At 38.1% G+C, this 24,887-nt stretch overlaps 1 protein-coding gene across 7 annotated transcripts in view; it reads right to left on the bottom strand.

Moving 5' to 3' along the window:
* Positions 1 to 15,111: 15,111 nt before the first annotated feature.
* TMEM117 (transmembrane protein 117) overlaps positions 15,112 to 24,887 on the bottom strand; it is a 536,620-nt gene continuing 526,844 nt past the window's right edge. For 3 of the 7 annotated variants that reach the window (XM_082349438.1, XM_082349439.1, XM_082349437.1), the window contains one exon: positions 15,112 to 17,248. In XM_082349438.1, the coding sequence (XP_082205564.1) occupies positions 16,602 to 17,248 (647 nt within the window). In that variant the 3' untranslated portion in view covers positions 15,112 to 16,601. The other 4 variants (XM_082349435.1, XM_082349427.1, XM_082349436.1 and 1 more) reach the window with 2 other exon arrangements.

Here is a 24,887-nt window from a genome sequence, read left to right as displayed (position 1 = left end):
TTCTCCTCCACCACCATGTTCTTCTTCTTCTTCTTCTCCCCCTCCCCCTCCTCCCTCCCCCTCCCCCCTCCCCCTCCCCCTCCTCCTCCTTCTTCTTCTTCTCCTTCAATTCTCTTCTCCTTCTTCTTTTGTGGCAGGAGATGCAAGATACACTAATTTTGAGGGGGATGTCTCAGTATGTTCTCAACCACTGGACCCCTGAAAATTTTATGAAAGTGTCAGGCCCCTGAATTTTCTCAGGGCCCATCATATCTCTTACCAAGACCTTCTGTATGCTAGCCATCTTTTGCTCATTTGGCCCTATAAATATAATATCATTGATGAAATTAGTCAGTGTGAAATTCTGTAGGATGTTGAGATGATCCAGATTTCTTTGGATGATGTTTTTATAAAGTGCAGGTGAATTCTCCGTGGGTAACACTGTAAGTAAATATTTTTGTTTGATCCATGTGAATGTAAATGGCTTCTGATACTCCTTTCTGACTGAGATAGAAAACAATGTATTTATGTTGCTGTAGGAAGGGTGGCTCTGCAGCTGAGGCTGACCTGAAGAGCTGACAGTTAGAGGTGTCCGCTGACGGCATCCCTTGCAGCTGGGCAGCAAGTCCTTTGTAGGGCAGCACATCTCCATGTTCACCACAAGTCATTAAGAGGCTTTTTATTGGCATTGTTGGTGTTTTTGACAACTATTTGCAGAACCGAGGTGTTTTTGCTGTTGTTGTTGTTTTTTTTTTTTTTTTTTAAGGAGTGGACCAGAGCTAGAACTGAGATACATGATTATATTTCTACTTGCATGTTATCTTTGAATGTAAACCCAGACACATCTACCTCTTTATTTTCCTATCTCTAGGCTTAGGTTAACTTTTTGAAGAACAGTATATATTTCACTTCATTGTATGAGCTGAAATCTTTGCAGGTAATCTTTCAGTCCTTATGAAGATCTAAGTTACAAGAGCCTCTTCTGGGGTCTTTAAACTGGATGCTCCAACCCATATTTGTTACCATTTCCCTGTTGCAGACAGTGAACTCACAGACTAAGAATCTTAGTTAAAACAAGGCCTGTTTGGTGTGTCATCCTCACACAAGCAGGAGATGAGTAATTTGTCCAATTGTAGAGAAGGAACCTAAAGACAGCAAAGTCAAATCTAGGTTTATTTAATTATCTTATTGTACTGATGGGGTCTTGACATCCATTCTTTGTCAGAATGATCTTTTAAAATATGCTATATCTAATGATATTATTTCCTATGTAAAATTCTTTAGAGGTTTCCCATTATCTTCAGAAAAACATGCAAAGTCCTCAACTTGGTCAAGAAGACCTAAGCATGATCTGCCCCGCCCACCTCTCCCACCTGAGAGAGGAGCTAGAGATACAGGAGTGAGCCTTAAAAACAACTAGAGTGAGAGAGAGAAATATATGGTAATCACATGATTACACAAATAATAACTTAATCAGACTTAACGAGAAGCACTACCATTACTTCTGGGTTTTTTTTGAAGATAGCCTGCTGTAAAACCTAATGCAATATTTTCTGTCTCAGCATGGCATTATTCTCTGGCTTTTGTTTTTATTTTTAATTTCACAAGAACGTCCTTATATCTGTGGATTCAGCTTCGTTCAGTCACTGTGTGACTCCTACCAACATTTCTCAGTGTCCCGGAAGAGCCATCCTTAGCAGTGAGGTCTGTTCTCATAAGCCAGCTCCTGTTTGGGGTGCAGTGGGTGTTAAGATATTTCTTTTCTCCCTCCTACTCGATGTGTCTGGTGGGCAGGGCTAAAACACAGCCTGGTCTCTTGTCTGCCTTCCAGCTCTACTGGTATCCTTCCCTGAATCCCACACCACTTAAATATAGGCCAAGTGCCCCAGAAATTGCAAACTGGTCAATCTCCCAGCTCTGGGCCATCCCTGTGCCCCTCCTTGGACCTCTCCCAGGAATGCTTCCTGATTCAAGCTGGACAGATTACTCTGGAACCATGACAACACCTTGACAGCTTTAGCAGTGTCTGCTGCCACCCCACCCCCTCACTGGATCCCTTGGATACAGAGCATTTTCTGCCTTTTTGGACAGCTGCTCCTCGGCCTTTTCAAATGGATGAACCACGCAGGGAAATGAAACCCTTGGCCCTGACTCTTGTTTTCCTCAACGTGCAGACTCATTACCCTGTTTTTTCAGGTTGGGCTGTGACACATATGTAAGCCCTTGGGTTTTAGAAAAACACTTCTCTGCTCTGTCCTTTAGAAAGGACAACAAGGAGTGAGGCTGGTGGTGGGGCGGAGAAGGATACAGCGTACATTCACTGCCTGGAACTAAGAGGTGACTGATGATAAAATGCCAAGGAGGCAGAAGGACAGGACATGAGGCATCTCCTCCCTGACATTTTGCTTTCCACCACAGCCATCATTCTGCTGGATCTCAGGCTGGTGAGGCTGGCTGGGATACTCACACTTAGACCCCACCCTATTGATTCAGTTAAGGCTGCGTGCCAGTTTTCTCTTCCAGCCCATACAAAACTAATCAAATTAATGGATGCCGCTGCTGGTTCTCATCTAATGCCATTAAAATATAACTCTTTCGTGAATAATTCTGAACATTGACTCAAAGCAGTTGATTACAAGGACTACGTATTTCAAACGGGAGGAATAATTGATGTTTTCAATATGTAAATGGCTTCTAAGGAATTCTGAGATACAAGTTATAGGAGTACTGCTATAATCACCGTTCATCTGAGTTTCAGAGCTCCTGTCTTGTGTTTATTTTCCAATTTTGGCTTCCAGAGAACAACACGTAAAATCCTGCAAACCTGTTTCATCATCTCTCTTCACTCTGTGGTGCCCTGCCCCTGGACTGCTCACAAAGTTACATAGAATGAAGTAGTGTATTTCCTTTCTTCTAAGAGACAGCATCTCAGGATACACAGTCAGTCATCATGTCACTGCCTACCCAACCAATCACAGTAAACTCACCCATGCTAATGTGTAGTAGAAGCAGCTGACTACGTATTTGAAATACGTAGTCAGGTGAGGATCTAGAACCTCTGTCTCAGGATTAGAACATAGACTTCCAGTCTCCGCTCTGATTTGTTTCTCTTCGCTCATGCTTTGTCCTGGTTTGGTTCTTAGCTCCTCTCTTGAGCCTCCTTTACTTAAGGAAGAGTTTGTACACATTTTTTGGCTCAACTGTGACACTCCCTTTCAATTAGATTTTGGTTAACTTTATGTGTCAAGTTGAGGGGGCCTGGGGAGCTCAGGTTAAATATTGTGTCTAGGTGTGTCTGTAGGGGTGTCTCCAGAGGGTATAAGGCCTTGAGTTGGTGGACTCAGTAGATTGCCTTCCCCAGTGTGGTTCGGTATCATCCAATCCACTGAGGGCCTGAAGAGAATGGAAGGGCCAAGGAAGGAGGAATCTGTCCCTCCTTCCTTGCTTTACTGATTGAGCTGGAATGTCTCATTTCATCTTCTCCTGTCCTCAGACTGAGATTTGTAGCATCAGCTCCGTTGGTTCTCAGGCCTTCAGACTCACACTGAATTACATCACCACTTTCCTGGGTCTCCAGCTTGCCAAGAGCAGCTGCAGGACATCTTTGCCTCTATTATCTTTTGAACCAGTTCCTCATGATAAATCTTCATATCTATATGTACATATCTGTAGCTCCTATATCTATATCTATATATTCTATTGGTTCTGTTTCTCTAGAGAACCCTCACTAGTACACCCCTCACTCCCCAGATCAAATGTAAATAATGACCCTGCCTCCTACCTAACCGAAAGGGTTTGTTTGGCAGAGTCCATTCCCCTACAATATTTATCATCAAGGGGATCAGAGAATTTGAGAATATTATGCTACACAAATGAGACAGTTCTAAGTACATTGCTTCACTACATAGTTATTCAATCAAATTTTACCTCACGTCATCCTTATATGCAAGATCAAGGAGTTTATAATTGAACAGGAGGTACAGACATGAAAACCTATAAAGGAAGAGAATGTTAAAGACGCTTTGATAGATAAAAGGTAGGTCATGTAGGAATACAATGGACGGGCAGTAATTTTCACTTTGGAAGGTGAAGAAAGACTTAAAGAGATGATACTTGAGTTAATCTTAGGGGTCATGGTGGAAAAGGGGATTCCAAACAGGAGACACTGTGACAATAGCAGAGTTGAGTGGTACGGTGGCTCATTAGGAAAGCAGTCAGTAAGTAGTTCAACATGGATGGATGATCAGAGCCCTGTGGGCATGGAAGAGTCAGAGGGAGTCCTTAGTGCCAGAGAGGATTCTGCATTTTATGAATGATCCCCAAATTGATGTTTGTGAGCCAGTCACCTAGGGAACTTTTAAAACTCAGCTCAGCTGCTGTTCTACCCTAAAGCCACTGAGTTTGAACTTGCAGATGTGAGACCTGGCTGAGTTTATAGTTTGTAAATGCTTCTCTGACTAGAAATTACCCCAATTGTCCCTGTCCTTTGTGGGCAGAGAGCTGAAGGCGTTTCCTAGCATCCCGTGCAGTTAGGCAGACCCCGCAACAGAGTTCTGGCCAACGGCAGGCAGAAAGTGATGTATGTCACTTCCAGGTCTCCTCCTAAAACTTTCTGTAAGATTTTCCTCACCCTCTCTCTTTCCTCACCAGCCAACTAGATACACAGAAAACTTAGAGTCAAGGAACTGCTTGTTGGAATAGGTTGGATCCCCAAATGGCTGAATAGAAGGCCAGCCAGTGGACACCCAGTTCAATGGCAACATGTGCAAGAAATGAAATCTTATTGTGTGAAGGCATTGGGAATTTGGAATTGTGCACAATAATATTAAAAACCACTACTGAGCAATCAGTGGTAACTGAAAAGGCGAAGTAATATGATCAGACTCTAGAAAGATTGTTCTGATAAATGTGTGGAAAATGGATTACACTGGATAAGGGGAGCATTGGGAAGACCAGTTAAGACAACACTGCAGCTATCCTGGGGAGAGACGATGAGATCTCTGCATGGCACTAAGTGATAATGACAGACAGCCGGAGAGAAGACCTGTGAGACACAAAGTAAATACAATCTATTCCCACTGGAAGCCGTCTGGATATGTAAACGGCAGGATCTCCCAGCTTTCTGGCATATTTCAAGCTCTAAATACTGCTCTTAAAATTCAGAAACATTATAATTCGTTCAAAGATAATTTTAGAGTAATTTCATCATTATCAAATCTGAATAGTAATTGTTAGTGTTCCTCATTTGGCTATTGCTCTTTCTCCGATCTTACACATTTTGTTTCAGTCAAGAGTGACTATTTTAAACGCAGATCTTTTCTGGTGTTGGTTAGATTGAAGTCAACCGGACTATCCAGATAAAATAATGAATTCAAGGCAAATAAGCCTATAAGCTGGATGGAAAACCACGATCCTGTATGAAAATATCATTCTATAAAGCACCATGGCTTGGCTGAGGTGTCAGCTTGATGCCATGGGATATGGAGGTGGGCTCTTCCTAAAAGGCAAGGCTGGGGTGACACCCTGATTCAGAAATGGCTACCTCAACTGCATCCAAATACAGCCGGAAGATGCTGAAGGCAGGGGCTCAGGTGTGTGTGTCGGCTCTCATTTAAATGCGAAGACACAAGCACTTTCACTTCAGGATTTATGAAAGGTGGTGGATTACTGGCATGATGAGAAAGTCCCCATAAGAGAAGCTGGTAAAGCAATCATAAAAGGAAGGAGATAATTGAAGAACTGTAGAGCAGAGGAAACCTTGAGGAATAAGTTTGGCCCAGCAGCTCCAAGGGATTATGGCCATTGATTTCAGACAATTTAGTCACTTGCTTTAAACTAAGGAATCTGAACTTCTGTTAAAAGTGAAAAGGGATTACATTGCAGTTTGTAGAGTTCAAAACAACTACAGGGAGAGAGAAAATTGGGAACAAACTGCCTAACCATGTTCAATGGTGTCTGGAGCTGTTGGTGAAGGCAAGCCCAGTGGGCTCCCTGGAAAGGCGGGCACTGGAGGGAACTAGAGCTCACGTCTGTGATATTACCTTCCAACTGCACTGCTCACTGCAGTTCACAGGATGCATTCACATACAGTCTAAGCTGATTCTCTTTAAAAGCTCTGTGCGCTATTCCCATTTTGGGGATGAGAAACTAAGGTTCATAGTGTTCAAGGGACATGTTTTCAATATCAGTGCTTGTTTATACCACAGCACAGCTTGCTCACCTTGGTAAAGATTTTAAAAGATAAATTATGGATGATTACTTCAAAATATAGTTGTTTCCAGAGCCCATATTCAAATTATGCTTTCTAAAACTGGCCAATCTCTAATCATTTTTTCCCTAGTTTAAATATTCATAACTACCTATTACTTTCCTGACATCTGCCTGGGGATGTATTCAAAACGTGCAGAGGTCCACTCTTTCCCCTCCCCCCAGGAAAGTGAAACCATGAAAGAAACCAATTCCAATGCTGGAAATTGTATTAGGACAAATCTGTGCTGTGGTTTTATAAATGTAGCTTAAATCAGAACACCTGGCAATGAACGGAATGCTTCTGCCATTTAATTCAAACTTATCTTTTCGATCATATGATTTAACTTGTAAATTGCTTCCAGACAGCTGTTAGAAATTATTTAACTTAGATTCTTGAGAGATAAAAATTGCTAGAAATAAAGCATCTTATGGTTTTACAACTGCTCCTCAGGTCATTCTCAGCAAAGATCCTGTTTGAAACGGACACTCTAGTTTGGATGGATCTTTATGAAGGATTGTCATGGAAAATAATGGGGCTTTGGAGTCAGACAAACTTGGGTCCAAATCTTAACTCTGCATTTGCCAGCTTCGTGACCTTGGGCAAGTTAAGAAACCTCCCTGAATCTCAGTTCCATCATCTATAAGGTGAAATTAAGCATACTTACCTTTAATGGTTAATGTGAGGATTAAGTGGGATAATTTGTTTGCACATAGAAAATACTCAAAATGGTATAATATTAATATGAGGATTGAACAAAGATCTAGATAGAGCAAAATATTTATTAAGATGAGGAACATCTATAAATTTGTTTTATTACTGTAGTTCTCAGTTATAAATTATAGTGGTCCTTCTCAATCATGCAGGTTAAGTCCTCAAAATGCCCAGTAATACAATTATTTGGTGTTAAAAAACTTAAGACCTTATGAAAAATTGTGTTAGAGGACAGAGCTTTAGAATAAACCTATGAAATACATTGTATGTGTTTTATATTCTCTGAAGTAAAATAACTGATACTTCACACACAATTAAAATAATATTGGTGGTATTTTACACGTGTTAAATTAGTAATAATACTATCTAATTTTGTTTCTCACTAAAAATTTTCAGAATGTCTATTGCGAAGTATCTGCAAGATATTTTTATTTACAAGATGTCGGCTTTTATTTGCTGATAATATGTTAACAGACAGACTCTGCCCTCGTGTTTGTTCTCCCGTCAAGGATGCTGCAGTCTCTCTGAAATGTTGCATTGATTTTGTCCTTCTCTTCTCGTGTTGCCCACTCTCCCCACACCTACTTCTGTAGTTTGTTTCCCAGGTCCCACGCCTCCTCTCCTGGGTCTCACCACACTCCCTGGGGCAGAAGTGGCATAACTTGAGTGCAAGCAAGGATGCTTAAGAAACCAACCAACCAACCTTTTGTGTAACCCCCTCAGTTGTGTTGAACATATGTTTTTGAGTCTCCTGCCTAACAGGTAGGAGTACTGCACTCATGATAACTTTATGTTGAAGTTCCTTTGACAACGCCTCCCTCCTCTCCCTGAAGTTTTAAAGCTCATCTGCACTACAGCTGTCGTTTTTCGTTTCCAAGTCTTCCTTGCTGCTGCTTCCATCCATGCTCCACCATCTACTTTGTCTTTCCATTATAAATAGCCACAGCTTTTTCCAATTATCTTCAACAAGCGTGACTTGTGAGCTACAAATACTACATCTCAACTTCTCTAATTGTTCAAATTATAGTACAGTTCTGGTCCAGCCGAAACGGTAGTAGGCCAAACATGTATGACCTCGAGTCTCTTATCTATTTTTATTCTCATTAATCACAACCCCATGCACACAAACGTCTTTAAAAATAAAAATAGAGATCAAGGAGAAAAGTGCCAGTTTATCTGTGGCAAAACGAATTCAATTGCTCTCCCCCTCTTAAGGGCAGGGCTGGCTAACAGGTAAGAGTTGTGTCCTGAAAGACAAAGCTGGAGGAAATCAGGCCAGCTAGAGTAAGAAGCCATGTCACTGTCTGAGGGAAAAAAAGACAATAAAAGCACAAGACCCAGATCGGGGTTGCGTATACGAGAGTGTTAATTTAAAATAAGGGTCAGTTCACAGTGAGGACAGATAGGTGATAAGCAATGGTGGGGTGCTGAGATTTTGGGTGAATGCCAGATAATACAGTGGGCACCATAAACCATTAGTTATAGGGGCAGCTAAGAGTGGTTTATTAGCATTACTTTTTTTTTTTAATTTTTGAATTTTATTTATTTTGTTATACAGCATGTTCATATTAGTCATCAATTCTATCCACATCAGTGTACACATGTCAATCCCAATCTCCCAATTCATCACACACCCACCCCCTGCCACTTTCCCCCCTTGGTGTCCATACGTTTGTTCTCTACATCTGTGTCTCAATTTCTGCCCTGCAAACCGGTTCATCTGTACCATTTCTCTAGGTTCCACATCTATGTGTTAATATACGATTTTTGTTTTTCTCTTTCTGACTTACTTCACTCTGTATGACAGTCTCTAGATCCATCCACGTCTCTACAAATAACCCAATTTCATTCCTTTTTCTGACTGAGTAATATTCCATTGTATATATGTACCACATCTTCTTTATCCATTTGTCTGTTGATGGGCATTTAGGTTGCGTCCATGACCTGGCTATTGTAAATAGTGCTGCAATGAATATTGGGGTGCATGTGTCTTTTTGATTTATGGTTTTCTCTGGGTATATGCTCAGTAGTGGGATTGCTGGGTCATATGGTAATTCTATTTTTAGTTTTTTAAGGAACCTCCATACTGTTCTCCATAGTGGATGTATCAACTTACATTCCCACCAACAGTGCAAGAGGGTTCCCTTTCCTCCATGCCCTCTCCAGCTTTTGTTGTTTGTAGATTTTCTGATGATGCCCATTCTAACTGGTGTGAGGTGGTACCTCATTGTAGTTTTGATTTGCATTTCTCTAATAATTAGTGATGTTGAGCAGCTTTTCATGTGTTTCTTGGTCATCTGTATGTCTCCTTTGGAGAAATGTCGATTTAGGTCTTCTGCCCATTTTTGGATTGGGTTGTTTGTTTTTTTAATATTGACCTGCATGAGCTGCTTATATATTTTGGAGATTAATCCTTTGTCCGTTGATTCATTTGCAAATATTTTCTCCCATTCTGAGGGTTGTCTTTTCATCTTGTTTGTAGTTTCCTTTGCTGTGCAAAAGCTTTTAAGTTTCATTAGGTCCCATTTGTTTATTTTTGTTTTTATTTCCATTACTCTAGGAGGTGGATCAAAAAAGATCTTGCTGTGATTTATGTCAAAGAGCGTTTTTCTTATGTTTTCCTCTAAGAGTTTTACAGTGTTTGGTCTTACATTTAGGTGTCTAATCCATTTTGAGTTTATTTTTGTGTTTGGTGTTAGGGAGTGTTCTAATTTCATTCTTTTACATGTAGCTGTCCAGTTTTCCCAGTACCACTTATTGAAGAGACTGTCTTTTCTCCATTGTATATTCTTGCCTCCTTTGTCATAGATTAGTTAACCATAGGTGCATGGATTTTTCTCTGAGGTTTCTGTCCTGTTCCATTGATCTATATTTCTGTTTTAGTGGCAGTACCATACTGTCTTGATTACTGTAGTTTTGTAGTATGGTCTGAAGTCAGGGAGTCTGATTCCTCCAGCTCTGTTTTTTCCCTCAAGACTGCTTTGGCTATTCAGGGTCTATTGTGTTTCCATACAAATTTTAAGATTTTTTGTTCTACTTCTGTAAAAGGTGCCAGGTAATTTGATAGGGATTACATTGAATCTGTAGATTGCTTTGGGTAGTATAGTCATTTTCACAATATTGATTCTTCCAATCCAAGAACATAGTATATCTCTCCATCTGTTGGTATCATCTTTAATTTCTTTCATCAGTGTCTTAGAGTTTTCTGCATACAGGTCTTTTGTCTCCCTAGGTATGTTTATTCCTAGGTATTTGATTCTTTTTGTTGCAATGGTAAATGGGAGTGTTTCCTTAATCTCTCTTTCAGATTTTTCATCATTAGTGTAAAGGAATGGAAGAGATTTCTGTGCTTTAATTTTGTATCCTGCAACTTTACCAAATTCATTGATTAGCTCTAGTAGTTTTCTGGTGGCATCTTTAGGATTCTGTATGTATAGTACCATATCATCTGTGAACAGTGACAGTTTTACTTCTTCTTTTCCAATTTGGATTCCTTTTATTTCTTTTTCTTCTCTGATGGCCGTGGCTAGGACTTCCAAAACTATGTTGAATAATAGTGGTGAGAGTGGACATCCTTGTCTTGTTCCTGATCTTAGAGGAAATGCTTTCAGATTTTCACCATTGAGAATGATGTTTGCTGTGGGTTTGTTGTACATGGCCTTTATTATGTTGAGGTAGGTTCCCTCTATGCCCACTTTCTGCAGAGTTTTTATCATAAATGGGTGTTGGATTTTGTCAAAAGCTTTTTCTACATCTATTGAGATTATCATATGGTTTTTCTTCTTCAATTTGTTAATATGCTGTGTCACATTGATTGATTTGCATATACTGAAGAATCCTTGCATCCCTTGGATAAATCCCATTTGATCATGGTGTATGATCCTTTTAATGTGTTTTTGGATTCTGTTTGCTAGTATCTTGTTGAGGATTTTTGCATGTATATTCATCAGTGATATTGGTCTATAATTTTCTTTTTTTGTAGTATCTTTGTCTGGTTTTTGTATCAGGGTGATGGTGGCCTCATAGAATGAGTTTGGGAATGTTCCTTCCTCTGCAATTTTTTGGAAGAGTTTGAGAAGGATAGGTGTTAGCTCTTCTCTAAATGTTTGATAGAATTCACCTATGAAGCCATCTGGTCCTGGACTTTTGTTTGTTGGAAGATTTTTAATCACAGTTTCAACTTCATTACTTGTGATTGGTCTGTTCATATTTTCTATTTCTTCCTGGTTCAGTCTTGGAAGGTTATACCTTTCTAAGAATTTGTCCATTTCTTCCAGGTTTTCCATTTTATTGGCATAGAGTTGCTTGTAGTAGTCTCTTAGGGTGCTTTGTATTTCTGCGGTTGTAACTTCTCCTTTTTCGTTTCTAATTTTATTGATTTGAGTTCTCTCCCTCTTCTTTTTGATGAGTCTGGCTAATGGTTTATCAATTTTGTTTATCTTCTCAAATATACAGCTTTTAGTTCTGTTGATCTCTGCTATTGTTTTCTTTGTTTCTATTTCATTTATTTCTGCTCTGTTCTTTGCTACTTCTTTCTTTCTACTAACTTTGGGTTCTGTTTGTTCTTCTTGCTCTAGTTCCTTTAGGTGTAAGGTTAGATTGTTTATTTGAGATGTTTGTTGTTTCTTGAGGTAGGCTTGTATTGCTATAAACTTCCCTCTTAGAACTGCTTTTGCTGTATCCCATAGGTTTTGGATCGCAGTGTTTTCATTGTCATTTGTCTCTAGGTATTTTTTGTTTTCCTCTTTGATTTCTTCAGTGATCTCTTGGTTATTTAGTAACGTATTGTTTAGCCTCCATATGTTTGTGTTCTTTACGTTTTTTTTCCCCTGTAATTGATTTCTAATCTCATAGCATTGTGGCCAGAAAAGATGCTTGATATGATTTCAATTTTCTTAAATTTACTGAGGCTTGATTTGTGACCCAAGATGTGATCTATCCTGGAGAATGTTCTGTGAGCACTTGAGAAGAAAGTGTAATCTGCTGTTTTTGGATGGAATGTTATATCAATATCAATTAAATCTATCTGGTCTATTGTGTCATTTAAAGCTTGTGTTTCCTTATTAATTTTCTGTTTGGATGATCTGTTCATTGGTGTAAGTGAGGTATTAAAGTTCCCCACTATTATGGTGTTTCTGTCAATTTCCTCTTTTATAGCTGTTAGCAGTTGCTTTATGTATTGAGGTGCTCCTATGTTGGTTGCATATATATTTATAATTGCTATATCTTCTTCTTGGATTGATCCCTTGATCATTATGTAGTGTCCTTCCTTGTCTCTTGTAACATTCTTTATTTTAATGTCTATTTTATCTGATATGAGTATTGCTACACCAGCTTTCTTTTGATTTCCATTTGCATGGAATATCTTTTTCCATCCCCTCACTTTCAGTCTGTATGTGTCCCTAGGTCTAAAGTGGGTCTCTTGTAGACAGCATATATATGGGTCTTGCTTTTGTATCCATTCAGCAAGCCTGTGTCTTTTGGTTGGAACATTTAATACATTCACGTTTAAAGTAATTATCGATATGTATGTTCCTATGACCATTTTCTTAATTGTTTTGGGTTTGTTTTTGTAGGTCCTTTTCTTCTCTTGTGTTTCCCACTTAGAGAAGTTCCTTTTAGTGTTTGTTGTAGAGCTGGTTTGGTGGTGCTGAATTCTCTTAGCTTTTGCTTGTCTGTAAAGCTTTTGATTTCTCCATTGAATCTGAATGAGATCTTTTCTGGGTAGGGAATTCTTTGTTGTAGGTTCTTCCCTTTCATCACTTTAAATATGTCATGTCACTCCCTTCTGGCTTGTAGAGTTTCTGCTGAGAAATCAGCTGTTAACCTTATGGGAGTTCCCTTGTATGTTATTTGTCGTTTTTCCCTTGTTGCTTTCAATAATTTTTCTTTGTCTTTAATTTTTACCAATTTGATTACTATATGTCTCGGTGTGTTTCTCCTTAGGTTTATCCTGTATGGGACTCTGTGTGCTTCCTGGACTTGGGTGGCTATTTCCCTTCCCATGTTTTAGGGAAGTTTTTGGCTATAATCTCTTCAAATATTTTCTCAGGTCCTTTCTCTCTCTCTTCTCCTTCTGGGACCCCTATAATGCGAATGTTGTTGCGTTTAATGTTGTCTCACAGTTCTCTTAGGCTGTCTTCATTTCTTTTCATTCTTTTTTCTCTATTCTGTTCCACAGCAGTGAATTCCACCATTCTGTCTTCCAGGTCACTTATCTGTTCTTCTGCCACAGTTATTCTGCTATTGATTCCTTCTAGTGTAGTTTTCATTTCAGTTATTGTATTGTTTATCTCTGTTTGTTTGTTCTTTAATTCTTCTAGGTCTTTGTTAAACATTTCTTGCATCTTCTTGATCTTTGCCTCCATTCTTTTTCCGAGGTCCTGGATCATCTTCACTATCATTATTCTGAATTCTTTTTCTGGAAGGTCACCTGTCTCTACTCCATTTAGTTGTTTTTCTGGGGTTTTATCTTGTTCCTTCATCTGGTACATAGCCTTCTGCCTTTTCATCTTGTCTGTCTTTCTGTGAATGTGGTTTTTGTTCCACAGGCTGTAGGATTGTAGTTTTTCTTGCTTCTGCTCTCTGCCCTCTGGTGGAAGAGGGTATATAAGAGGCTTGTCAGCATTACCTTTCTCATGTTTTGTTTTGGGTTGTGTTGGGACTCACAGGACAGCCAATGAATGTAACAGAATTGCTCTAGAGCCCAGTGATGAGACACCACAGTGCTACTCGCACCTTCAAATATGAGTGTCTGTGTTGAACAACTTCTTTCTTGTACTGTCAGCCCGTAGTACTATTGGACATTACTTGTGAAATCCGATGGTATAAAAGTGACAGGAGATTTTATGCCTGGCTGACTCTTAGGACAAATGAGGAAGAAATAATTCTTAGCATTTCTAATAGGATTCACTGATGATTTTAGATGTGCTAGAAGATAAGTGAACAGGATAAGGAGATGAGATAACTGACTGTGGTTATATAATTTAAACGGGCACATGGTGATAAGATTTATGTCTAGGCATATATTATCAGGCATAAAGTCATAGGGTTTATTTAATTTTCAATTTATACTACTAATGAAGTCCCCTATGATGCAGGATACTAAAATTGTGTCAAATAAGTACAAATTCTGAACTGCATGAAAGAAAATACTATAGTTACTGAACAGTAGATATATAATTGTTTATAGTCTTTAAACATCATTGCAATTAAGGCATCATATTTGTTATGTTTTCTTTAGAATTTTGGTTAGTAATTTTTTAATCCTCCTTTTAAACTCGTCATTTTTCTGAATTTTTAAAATGTCTATGAATTTACTACACATTTTTTAAGTGTCCTCCATAGTCCAAAAATTTTGGTATTCATAAAGCTCTGCTGAGTCATAGTCCAGTGACATATGACTCAGGATCTGAGACTAAACACGGATGGGTGAGATTTTGACTTAGATTTTATTTCATTTTCTAATCTTTAGTTGGAATAGGTGCAAATGAAATGTGCAATACACAAAAGAGGCAGCAAAAGAAGGAGGGAGACCCACATGCCGATAAAAAGGTCAAGATTGGTCTATACAATTGAATATTGGAAGCTTTTGAAGGATCCAATCTTGTTTGACTATTAAAGTGTCATACCTGGATATTATTCTATTTGATACTAAACTCATGGAAACTTTAAAGACAAATATTCATATCAGCTGATAGTCAATCCTTTGAAATGTATAAGCATAGTGCTCTAAGATTGGTTGGTTGGTTTGTTTTCTATCTTACTTCTGCCGACTAGATTCCTTCATTGAAGCACTTTTTCCTTAAAAGCCACATAAAGATTCTCAAATAATATCTTCATAAGGACTACATACTGATAATAACACCCACTTTCTAAATCAACTTTCTTCTTCATTCTACAAGACAATGACTTTCAGAATAAATAAAAATATAGTCCTAAGTGGCATTATTTACTTGTCCCAAAGCCCAAAGTTGAATGTTCCACTATGCAAATTTGGTCATGGCCAATGTTCCTACATGTCAGGGATAACATGGTAAGTTTCTTTGGGCAGAACGGTCAGTGGGTTACTATAGTGAGCTTGATCTCTGCAATTTTAGTGTCAGAGATACTTATGATTCTAAGTACACCATGTGTGGCTATTAAAGGTAAAATAAACAGCAGGGGTATGGTTCCAGTTGCTTAGTAAACAATCATAGAAAGATGTTTATTAAAGCTGACTCTCAAGTGACAGATAAATGCACAGTTCTATTATGTATGCTAAATTTAACATGCTGCAAGCTTAAAAGCAGATAGATCAAAACAAGAGAGGTTTTAAAAAATCATAAAGACAAAATACAGCTATGTCAGTATGTGACAGGAAAATAATTTTACCTTAAAAGTGATCTTCCCCAACCCCCTCAAGGAACATGTAACCACAATTTATGGAACAAAATTAAAGCAAGTTGGGAGCATTCCATTTCTTAGCCTGCTTGGCTTTGAGTTAAAAAAAAAAAAATTAATGAGCTGTTGTTAAACTAAGATACAATTGATCTCTTCTACTATAAACAAAAAATTACATCACATAATTACTGATGTATAATTCTGATTTATTAATGTGTGATGTTTAGTTCTTAAAAAAACAAAACAAAAACAACAAAACACACATACACAAAACAAGCCAGTAAACAGACCCTTTCATGCACATCCTTTTTTCTACCTTACAAAGTTCCACAGCATGATTTTTTAGAGGAGTTCCCTTGCTCAGGGTTGGCATATGTTTTTCAATTTTCACTGTCAACAACCATATTTACAGAAAGATGTACAAATATTGTGAATGGTAGGCTGTGCAACCCTCACATGATTAAAACTTCAGTTTCTTGGTTTTCTAGGGCTTTGTGTAAATGCCAATAAATTTGAGAGTTCACCTAACTGTGCATCTTAACCTTTGTTCCCAAAGGTGAAGGGCAGGATTTTTAATCAGGTAGCAATTTACCTTAATTGGGAAAACATAATTAGGTATTATTATCTAATTGCAATTACTGGTTGGAGAAAGTCACATTTCACAAGTAGTGACCCATGATGGATTATCACTCCCTTATTACTGAATTCTGCATCTGTATTTGTGTTTGGCAGACAGCCAATAAAAATTCAAAGGTAATCACAATGCTTCTCTGCAGTCCAGCTGTCAAAGTCACCAACTCCGTTGCTGAATAAGAAACCGAGACATACTTCCTGAGCCACATCTTGGCTATATCTGTTTCCTGCTCAGACATCAAGTGGAGATCAAAATAATTGTATGAATAAAAACCCATGTGAAGCAGGTTAGAGAACTGTTCCACACTTCGTTTCTGGTACAGTTAAAAAGTTTAATGTCTCAAGGCACCACAATGGTTGAACATCAGATACATGGGTAACCAGCTAATCTACTAGGCTGTAAAGTCAGTAAGTAGCTTGTGCAACTGTGAAAAAGCAATCTCTAGAGGACTGTTAGATATACTGTAGGCACAGGTATACAAATAGAAAACAATGAGTCCTAGAAAAAGCATGTTGAGCACCGTTGTGGCATTGTTTGTAATTCTTTACTTAACGCTACATAAACCTTAACATTTACAAAAGGAAAGACTAACTTTTGAAAGTTACACCCAGGGTTGCTCTTTGTGCTATCCCCCAATAAGCGGTTCTAATTCGTCGGTGTACTTTTAGAAGTCGTTGGATCTGTGTCGCCCCCTGTGGTGCTGGTCGATTCATTCAAGTGCGAGCTCAAGTTGTCCGACGTTAGGTGGGAAGACTTGTAGACGATCTCATTGAAGTCAGACCTGATGCACACCAAGGGGGGGTCATTCAACGGGTCTTCCACTGAGGCCTGGGTGTTTTCTCGCGTGATTCCCATGTCCTTGCTTTGTTCTGATGGGGATTTTCTTTTCATGCGTGTGTAAGCTTTATCTGGATTCTCCATGCCTTGTTCATTTTTCAAAAACCGTCCAAAGAACCAAATGAAGAATCCAAACCACACAAAAGCTATCAGACTTGGCACAAAAGCCAGACACTTGACATCAAGTCTTGCCCCTATGAACCTGCTGTGTAAGAACATGTCTCCCTCAACATAGGTTTTATTAGTCTGAGGGTTGGTGTGATTGGACCTCCATTCCCAGGATAGCTTGGTTCTGTTCAAATCCTTTAGACTCTCTGAGTCTTTCACTGTATATATCTTCTGCCCTGGGCCAATATACTGTCCATATTCATGAGGCTTATAAAATATCTGATTCTTCCACATATTAAGATCCAAAATCAAGACGAGAAAGATAATCCCATAGTTAAACCATTTACCTGCATTAAAAAAGAAATACTGCATATTAGTCAAAGACCTATAAAACTGCAATAGAGTTTTCTCCTACAAAATGGAGATACTGGTATCATAGCATAAATTATTAATATTTTAGACCTGCTAAAAGTTTTTTGAGAGTGTTATGCTGCCATTAAGTGAATTGGCAATGGAAATTTCCTAAATGGATTCTAGGCACGTGAAAATGTAACTGTAGATCCCAGAGCCAGTAATTTATGGTATTTACACTTTGTAGATTAAATCTCCTGGTTTTTAAGGCACCACAGTTATACTCAAATTTGGTTCCATGTAGGTTATTCTATAGAACAATTAAGTTAATTAATTAATTAAGGTTTAAAAACAAAGTTCTGATGAAATTCTTAAGAAAAGTCCAACGTATGATTGACTATCTCTTACAGTTTTATAATTAAGCCAGGGAAAGAAATAAATCATTTTGCAGTGCAAGCACAGCAGTATATCAATTGAATTCACATTGCTCTTTGTAGGTGACCTGTTGATTAAGCCATTAGTTGATGTGATTCAGATCAATAATCCTGAGCATTCATTTCAAGACTTTAAAAATAATTGCATCAAATTCTCATTGAACAGAATCCATTTATCAGACGTATAAATATAACCAAAGCTGTAGAAGACATGATTTGGAGAGACTGTAATTATTATGACTTCTTTGTAGTATTTAAAAATCTTACCTAAATAAGGTATTATTTAGAGACATACTACCTAGTGAAATCTTTGCATCTTTAAATGGAAAGAATGTTGAAAAAATTTCAAGGGATACTAGATTCCATTATAATTTTTATTATAATTTATTCCAAGTTTTAGTGTATCATAATAATATAGTAATACTCAGCTCATAGTTTTGCAAAATTAACTGATATATATAACAGGTTCTCAAAGTCTTATTTATAATTATATGTGTTATGTCAAAATTATTTTATTTTGTATTTAAAAATAGTGATAGTGAACATTATTAAGTTACTGCTTCACGTGAGAGACAGGATCTTGGGCAAACTTCTTAAACTAAGATTGGTAAAAATGTATTTTTTAATATGTATTCCAATAGAACACATAGCTCTATAAAGGTATAACTTTGTAAGGAGTTAAAGAAAGTATTTTATCATCATCATTACACATTTTCAATCTCCTATTATATGCAAGTTGAAGAACTTTAATCCAGGGCTGGCTCCCAAACCTACTAGCTATGTGACCTTGGGTTAGTTGTTTAAATTCTCTAAACTCCAATTTCTTTACAAGCAGAAAATAAGAGTACTTATTAAGCTGTTAGCATTTCATGAGATTATTAGATACTAAGCACAATGCCTGGTACATTATAGGAACTCAGTAATTGTTACTATTATTATCATCAAAGCCTTGCCTAAGTCATGATAATGTCTTCATTTGCATGGGAAGGTGCAACTTCTTCTCTATGAAGAGAATTTATGTAAACCATATGAAGGGAAATTATAACTCTGCCTGTCCTGAAATCATTCAACTATACAGGGTTTATAATATTTGTAATGGAAGCTCTTGCCTGAATGATTTATTTGGCACACCCAAACTGCAAAGTAAGATAGAACATTGGAAACGTTTCCAGATATGATAAAATGTTTATAACATCTGGTACTGTTAAGTTCAAACCACTCCTGCCCTCTTGAATCTTCAGAACGAAAACAGAATCAACCATAAAACAAATTAAGAAAACCCAAGCCAGAGAAATTCAAATACAAAGGTGAGCATCATTACCAAACATTTATTGTGCTCAGAATAGACTCTGTGGAGGGTACCTTTGTAGATGCTGAAGACATATGTTACTGCCTTCTAGGAAGGAACTCATCATCTTATGGGGGAAATAGGATAGAGACATCAACAGATAAATAATAATAAGAGGCCACATTTAAGAGGTGCCAAAGGAGTGATACAAACCATTAATGCTGCAGATGTTGAGAAAATGGAATAAAAACTGAGGGCTAATTTCTGCAGAAAAGATTTTGAAGGAAATAGCAATTCATGTGGTCCCAGAAAGAAAAGCAAGACAGGGAACAGTTTGGAAAATGTTATGTTTCTTTTTAGTACATGCTTTTATTATGCTACAGATAGAATAACATACAGAAAAAGATCAGGTAATGTGGAAGAGAGGGCCTGAGGGGAGAGAAAAGGGAAAGAATGGAGAATATCATAGGAAAAAAAGGTCAACCAGAATGAGAGACAGGTGATATATAAAAGTTCAGGGATTATCATTCAGTATCTCGGAGGCACTAATTTGTAGCTTCTGTGATAGAAGCAGTTGGGAGAGGGGCTTTGGATGCGTCTTTGTTGAGAAGATCCATACTTATTCCCTTGTTGTAAACTACATGGGTTATGAAGCCAGACTGGATGGTGAGGGGAAGAGGTCCTTGGACTTGTGTGACTGACCATCACTTTCTTGACTCATAAAGGTCCCTTGGAAAAATGTGTACCCTTTCTAGGTCACTTTTATAAACTCATGAACAGAGCAGTCCTTCATAAAGGGTCCTGTTTCCAGGGTAATGACGTCAGAAACTGAATATAAGCAGCATCACGGAATCAGCGAGGAAAAAGAGGAATGCTCATGGAGCTTGGAGAAGGGTGCTTTTCTGGTGGGGAGAAGATGCTCAGGGAATGTTTAATAGTCAAAGGAAAAAAATAAAATCAGAGAATAAAAGTGGTAGTGAATGTACAGCAATCAAACTGAAGGAACCCTGAGGATAGAAGGAGCCTTTTTCCATTCTTTCAAATTATTTTCTCTACCCAAGTTGAATGGTGCTGGGTCAGTTTGACCACTAAACTGTCACACTAAAGGATCACGTTATGTTGTTTCTCACATGACCTGCTGTCTGAATATTTAGATAGGGTGAAGTAGACACACATTAAGAATGTGTTGCCTGACATGGATACCATCACCCTGCTCTAACACATCTTTACTGATTTGTGAGAGAGAGTACCATATTGACAAAAACTGCAGGCTGGACACCAGCAGGTGGAGATCTAATACTCATCTTAAATAATACAACCTTGGGTAACTTGTTTAACCTCTCCAGATCTCAGCAATTTTATTTTCAAATTGAAGAAACAGAACTAGATGCCTCCCAGTTCTATGATTCTGTCCTCTTCCCCCAAATCCTTCTACTTATTAACTATTCAATTTTTTGTTCTATGAAATGGAGAATAATACCAACATAACCACTTCAAAGGATTATTGTGAGGATAAAATGAGAAGTTACATTTGAGAGTTCTCTGAAATGTATTGTTTGCCAAAAATGTAGGGTAGCATTATTTCTGCCATTTCTTCCTTCTACTTCTTCAATCCAGTTAATACAAGATCTTAGTGATAGAAAAGAGGGAGAGAAGAGTGTGTAAGGATTTGTAAGAAAGATATATCCTAAATGTTTCAGTTTGGATAAAACAGAATAAATTACTGAGCACTGACATTACTGGGTAGATATCACTGGACTAATTATCCAAGAGGATCCAGTGTATAGCTATATGTAAATATGCTTTATGAATCACCATATTTAACTTGTTAAAAATCCTTAGCAATTGTAATTTGTCTACAGCTTGCAGTAGTATTAGTCCAGAGACAAGGTCTTTTATACACAAATTTGGAAGCAGATAGATTCTTCCCTCCCCTGCAGACAAGATTGTGTTGGGGGTGGGGAAGTGCAGAGAGGAGAGAATCCTTTTCTCCTCTGTGAAGGTAGCATTGTCCTTCCCCCCACTGCTGTAGCCACTCAGTTGAAACTTGGAACAGCTGAAAATATAGAAGAAATGGCTCTTCTTACTTTTTGTTTGTTTCCTGCCCACCTGACATAACTTCTGGTCCATTTATCCATTTGTACAAGGAAGGATGTTCATCTTTCTCTATCATCCATTCTTTCATTTTCCTATACAGTGTTTTATTACTTTGGTAATGCTCTCTCCTCTTTAAAAAACTACTTTTATGAGATGCAGCAGACTAGAAAGCAAAATCAGGTGGGACAACTCAACCTTAGTGTTCTTGCCTATAAAGTGAAGGAGTTGAGCTATGTAATCCTTAAGATTTCTTCCCTGTCCTAAAAGTCTCTTTGATGATTCTGTGAAATAAACATCACCTAAACCTCAATGTTTTATGATTGGCCAGAAAATTCTCACCATTAGAGCAAAAAAAAAAGATGCAATACACAATTTTCAGATGGAGAAAGCTTTCCTTAAAAAAGATTGTATATTTTGAGAAACGCAGTTTACCATAAAATAATAAGTTTGAGTCCCTGAAATGACACACATGACAAGGTATAAGACACAAAAAAGAAAAGACTAGAAGTACTTCTACTGTCATTTTTCCATGTGTGTTGTTGTGAACCAACAATCAACCATAACAAGAGGTTTAGTATTTCGGCATTTATCACATGAGAGATTTTGCATTTCCCCCTGTTGTTTCAACTACATAGCATAATGTAAATCAGCAAGGAGGAAGGGTAATAATCCATACATTATTTCTATTAATCTCCTTCTTGAAATACCTCACTGTCTCCTTTAATAAGAAATCCCTGCATGGTATAGGTGGGATTACCTCTTTCTTGTGTTTTGTGCTTTTAATGAATCTTACTGATTGTCAAAAATGATATTACAGTGGTAATTTTATCATTTTACTTTGTGGGAGTTTACAGAATCCTGGGCTAGTTCATTTTAAAAGAATTCTTCATTAAATATCACCCTCACTCAGCATAGGAAATGACAACAGTTTGGGGGAAAGCGCTATTTTTTCAACTAAGGAAGAAAACTATAAGTGCTGATATTTCCACCATATAATGAACCTTTCATGATTCAAATATGCAATTATAATATTTTGAAAAATCTTTTACTCAATAGGGTTGCCAGTTAGCATTGAGGTTGAGCTGTGCTGTGAGCGCCCTCTATACCAAGTGGGTGTCACCGCTAAGCCAGACTCCTGCGTCCAGTGGTCAAGCTCCACAGAACCATTTAGTGTCCATTATGGGATAGCAGGAAACCACGGCCTTGAAGAAGCCGACGTTTGGATAATTAAATAAATAACAGTTTGCTGTAACAGGCTTCTTGGCCGTATTCAATGTCCTCTCATTCCAGACATGATCAGTGAAAACAGTTCTCACTGAGCTAGCATCTCTTTAAGTCCCCCCTAGGTATTTTAGGGATATCTAGAAACCACATTAAGTGCTTGGGCCATGAGGAGGCCATTTAGCAAATTGAAGATAATTACTAAATAATTGATGAACTAATGAGAGTTACTTGAGTTAATAAATTATCTCCTTAAGACTTAAAAGCAAATGAATATAGCTTCTCAAAGTACCTCTCTTGTCATTGTCATTTCCGTAAGTGGGAGACTACTCCTTTAGGACATAATCCAATATGATGAATAGAGGTAGAAACTTGTGAAGATAAAATGTGAAAGAAAAGGCCATGCAGTTATACTGAATTAGAGGACCCTCAAACTCTGACTTTCTTGAGATTGGGAACTGTGCCACTCATTTCCATATTCCCTAGATCTCAGCTTAGTTTTAGACCCATGATAGCTCAGAAAATGTCCACTAATCATTAGGTAAATGTCTGAGATACTGAAAAATTTCGAGGAGTGAAGTTCTAGTCTTTCAAGTCAAATACACGTGTCACCATGATCTGGTGAATTCCAGGATACTGCTAAAATCAGATAAAATCTGGAAAATTGGGAAAAACAAAATATTTGTCTCAAAGATTATGATTAATTATATATTTCAAGTCTTTCTTCTGGATGTAAAGACAAATTCCTGAAAACCACGTGCGTTTTATTACAAAAATCCTCATCTATGTATGCATAAGTGAACCCAGAACACCTAAGCCTGAACAAGACAGACCAGCTTAGGGACAGCAAGGACTGACAGACAGTGGGCAAAGCAACCATGGCCTTGAAGAAGATGAGTTTGGGACAAATAAAAGGGATTGCTGCTTTATGTAGAAGTAAACATAGTTTACTTACATAGTAAACTCCTAGAGCTTCACAAATGTGTTGAAAATGGAAATTGCTGCAGGAAAGGTTGAGAAAAATTCATAACTGAGAGAATAGCAAGAGATCCTTGTGTACTTTGGATAAATTCACGATCACTGGGGACTGTCATGGTGAAGGGGATGCATTGTATTTCCCTATAACAAGTCCCTTGCTAATTTTGCCAGACAGAATATTCTGCAGGATGGACCACTGGCCTGCCCTCGCCAGCACTTTCCATGATCTGTTTGACACAGGAGAGCTCTTTAAAAAACAATCTTTGGGAACTCATTTGCCAGAAATCAGGCACCTATGGAAATAAAATGAAGGGGTTTTCAGCATTATTTTCCACATTCTCACCATTGTAAAGCACCTGTGCCCTCGCGCATCTCAGGAAACTGAAATAGAACACAGACCTACAGAGGCTTGTTTACTTCTACATTTTCCATTTTTGCCGAAAGTCTTCCCATGGGTATCATCGTGCCAGCAGTGCGAATTCTCGCCTCACAGATGCACAGGCCTTCCTTCTGGCCTTTCCCCCAACCCTCTCCTAATTTACTCAGATGATGGCCACCAATGGGGCACTTCCTTTGTCTGGCTGGGATGACAGATGGCAGAGCTTCCACCGGGATCGGCATTAATAGGGCTCAGAGGAGCTTCCAAGACTGAATTGAGAGGCCATTCCTCTCTTGAGACTTAGTACATCACATTTTGAATCCATCTTTGCACTCACCTTATAGGTAAAAGGGAAGAGGGCAAAAGAGATAATTACACAGTTGCATTTAGCACTTACTTTTAGGAGAAGAACAATGGACTTGGGCTAAAAACACCAATGTGACCGAATCACTAACCATTTATCCCCTTTGTTACTGAAGTCAAAATTCCCAGAAAAAAATATTTTAACACACCCTTGGATAGAGATGATTTATTTTTTATAAGCTGTAGCCCAGCTTATAAACTGAAAGCTCATACATACTGCAGCAAACCATCTGTCAAGGGGGATCCAGATGAGCTAAACAGATGCAACAATTCAAGTTATTTCTGACATGCATAAATAAAACTAGCTAGGAATCAGGATTAAAAAATACTCAGATCCTAAAGGCTTTTAAAATGTCAATGGGAACTCATCAGTGTCAGATGACCCTCTACATACAGAGCATTTCATTGGGAGAGAGATTTTTTTTTTTCATTCTTAGATTTCTCTTTCTTGAGGACTCAGAACAGTAAGTAACAGGAAAGAACTCAGAATAGTGGGAAAATAATTTGAGAGCCCTCTCTCAGGCTACCTAATGTTTGTGAATTAAATAGGAAAGCCAGATTCTGGAGGGATGAAAGGAAAAGCTTTAGGTAAAAATACTGAGAGCTTATTGAGTGCTTACTTCATGGCAGGCAGTGTTTTAAGTGCCTTGTACATATTAATTAATTTCATTCTCACTGCAATCCTATGGGATAAGTACCATTACTGTCCCCATTTAACAGATGAAAAAACTGAACCTCTAAGAGGTTAAGGAGCTTGACAAGGGCCCTGCCACCAGTTAGTAGCAGGGCTGGAACCTATGCACCAAGTCTTTACATTCCATTGCCTCAGCATGCACTGAACATCTTTTCTAGATCACAGAGAAATAATAGTTGAG

Source organism: Balaenoptera borealis (assembly GCF_965194805.1).
Source record: "Balaenoptera borealis genome assembly, chromosome: 13".
NCBI lineage: Eukaryota > Metazoa > Chordata > Mammalia > Artiodactyla > Balaenopteridae > Balaenoptera > Balaenoptera borealis.
Note: the sequence above shows the minus strand (reverse complement) of the source record. Positions and strands in the feature narration are given on the sequence as shown.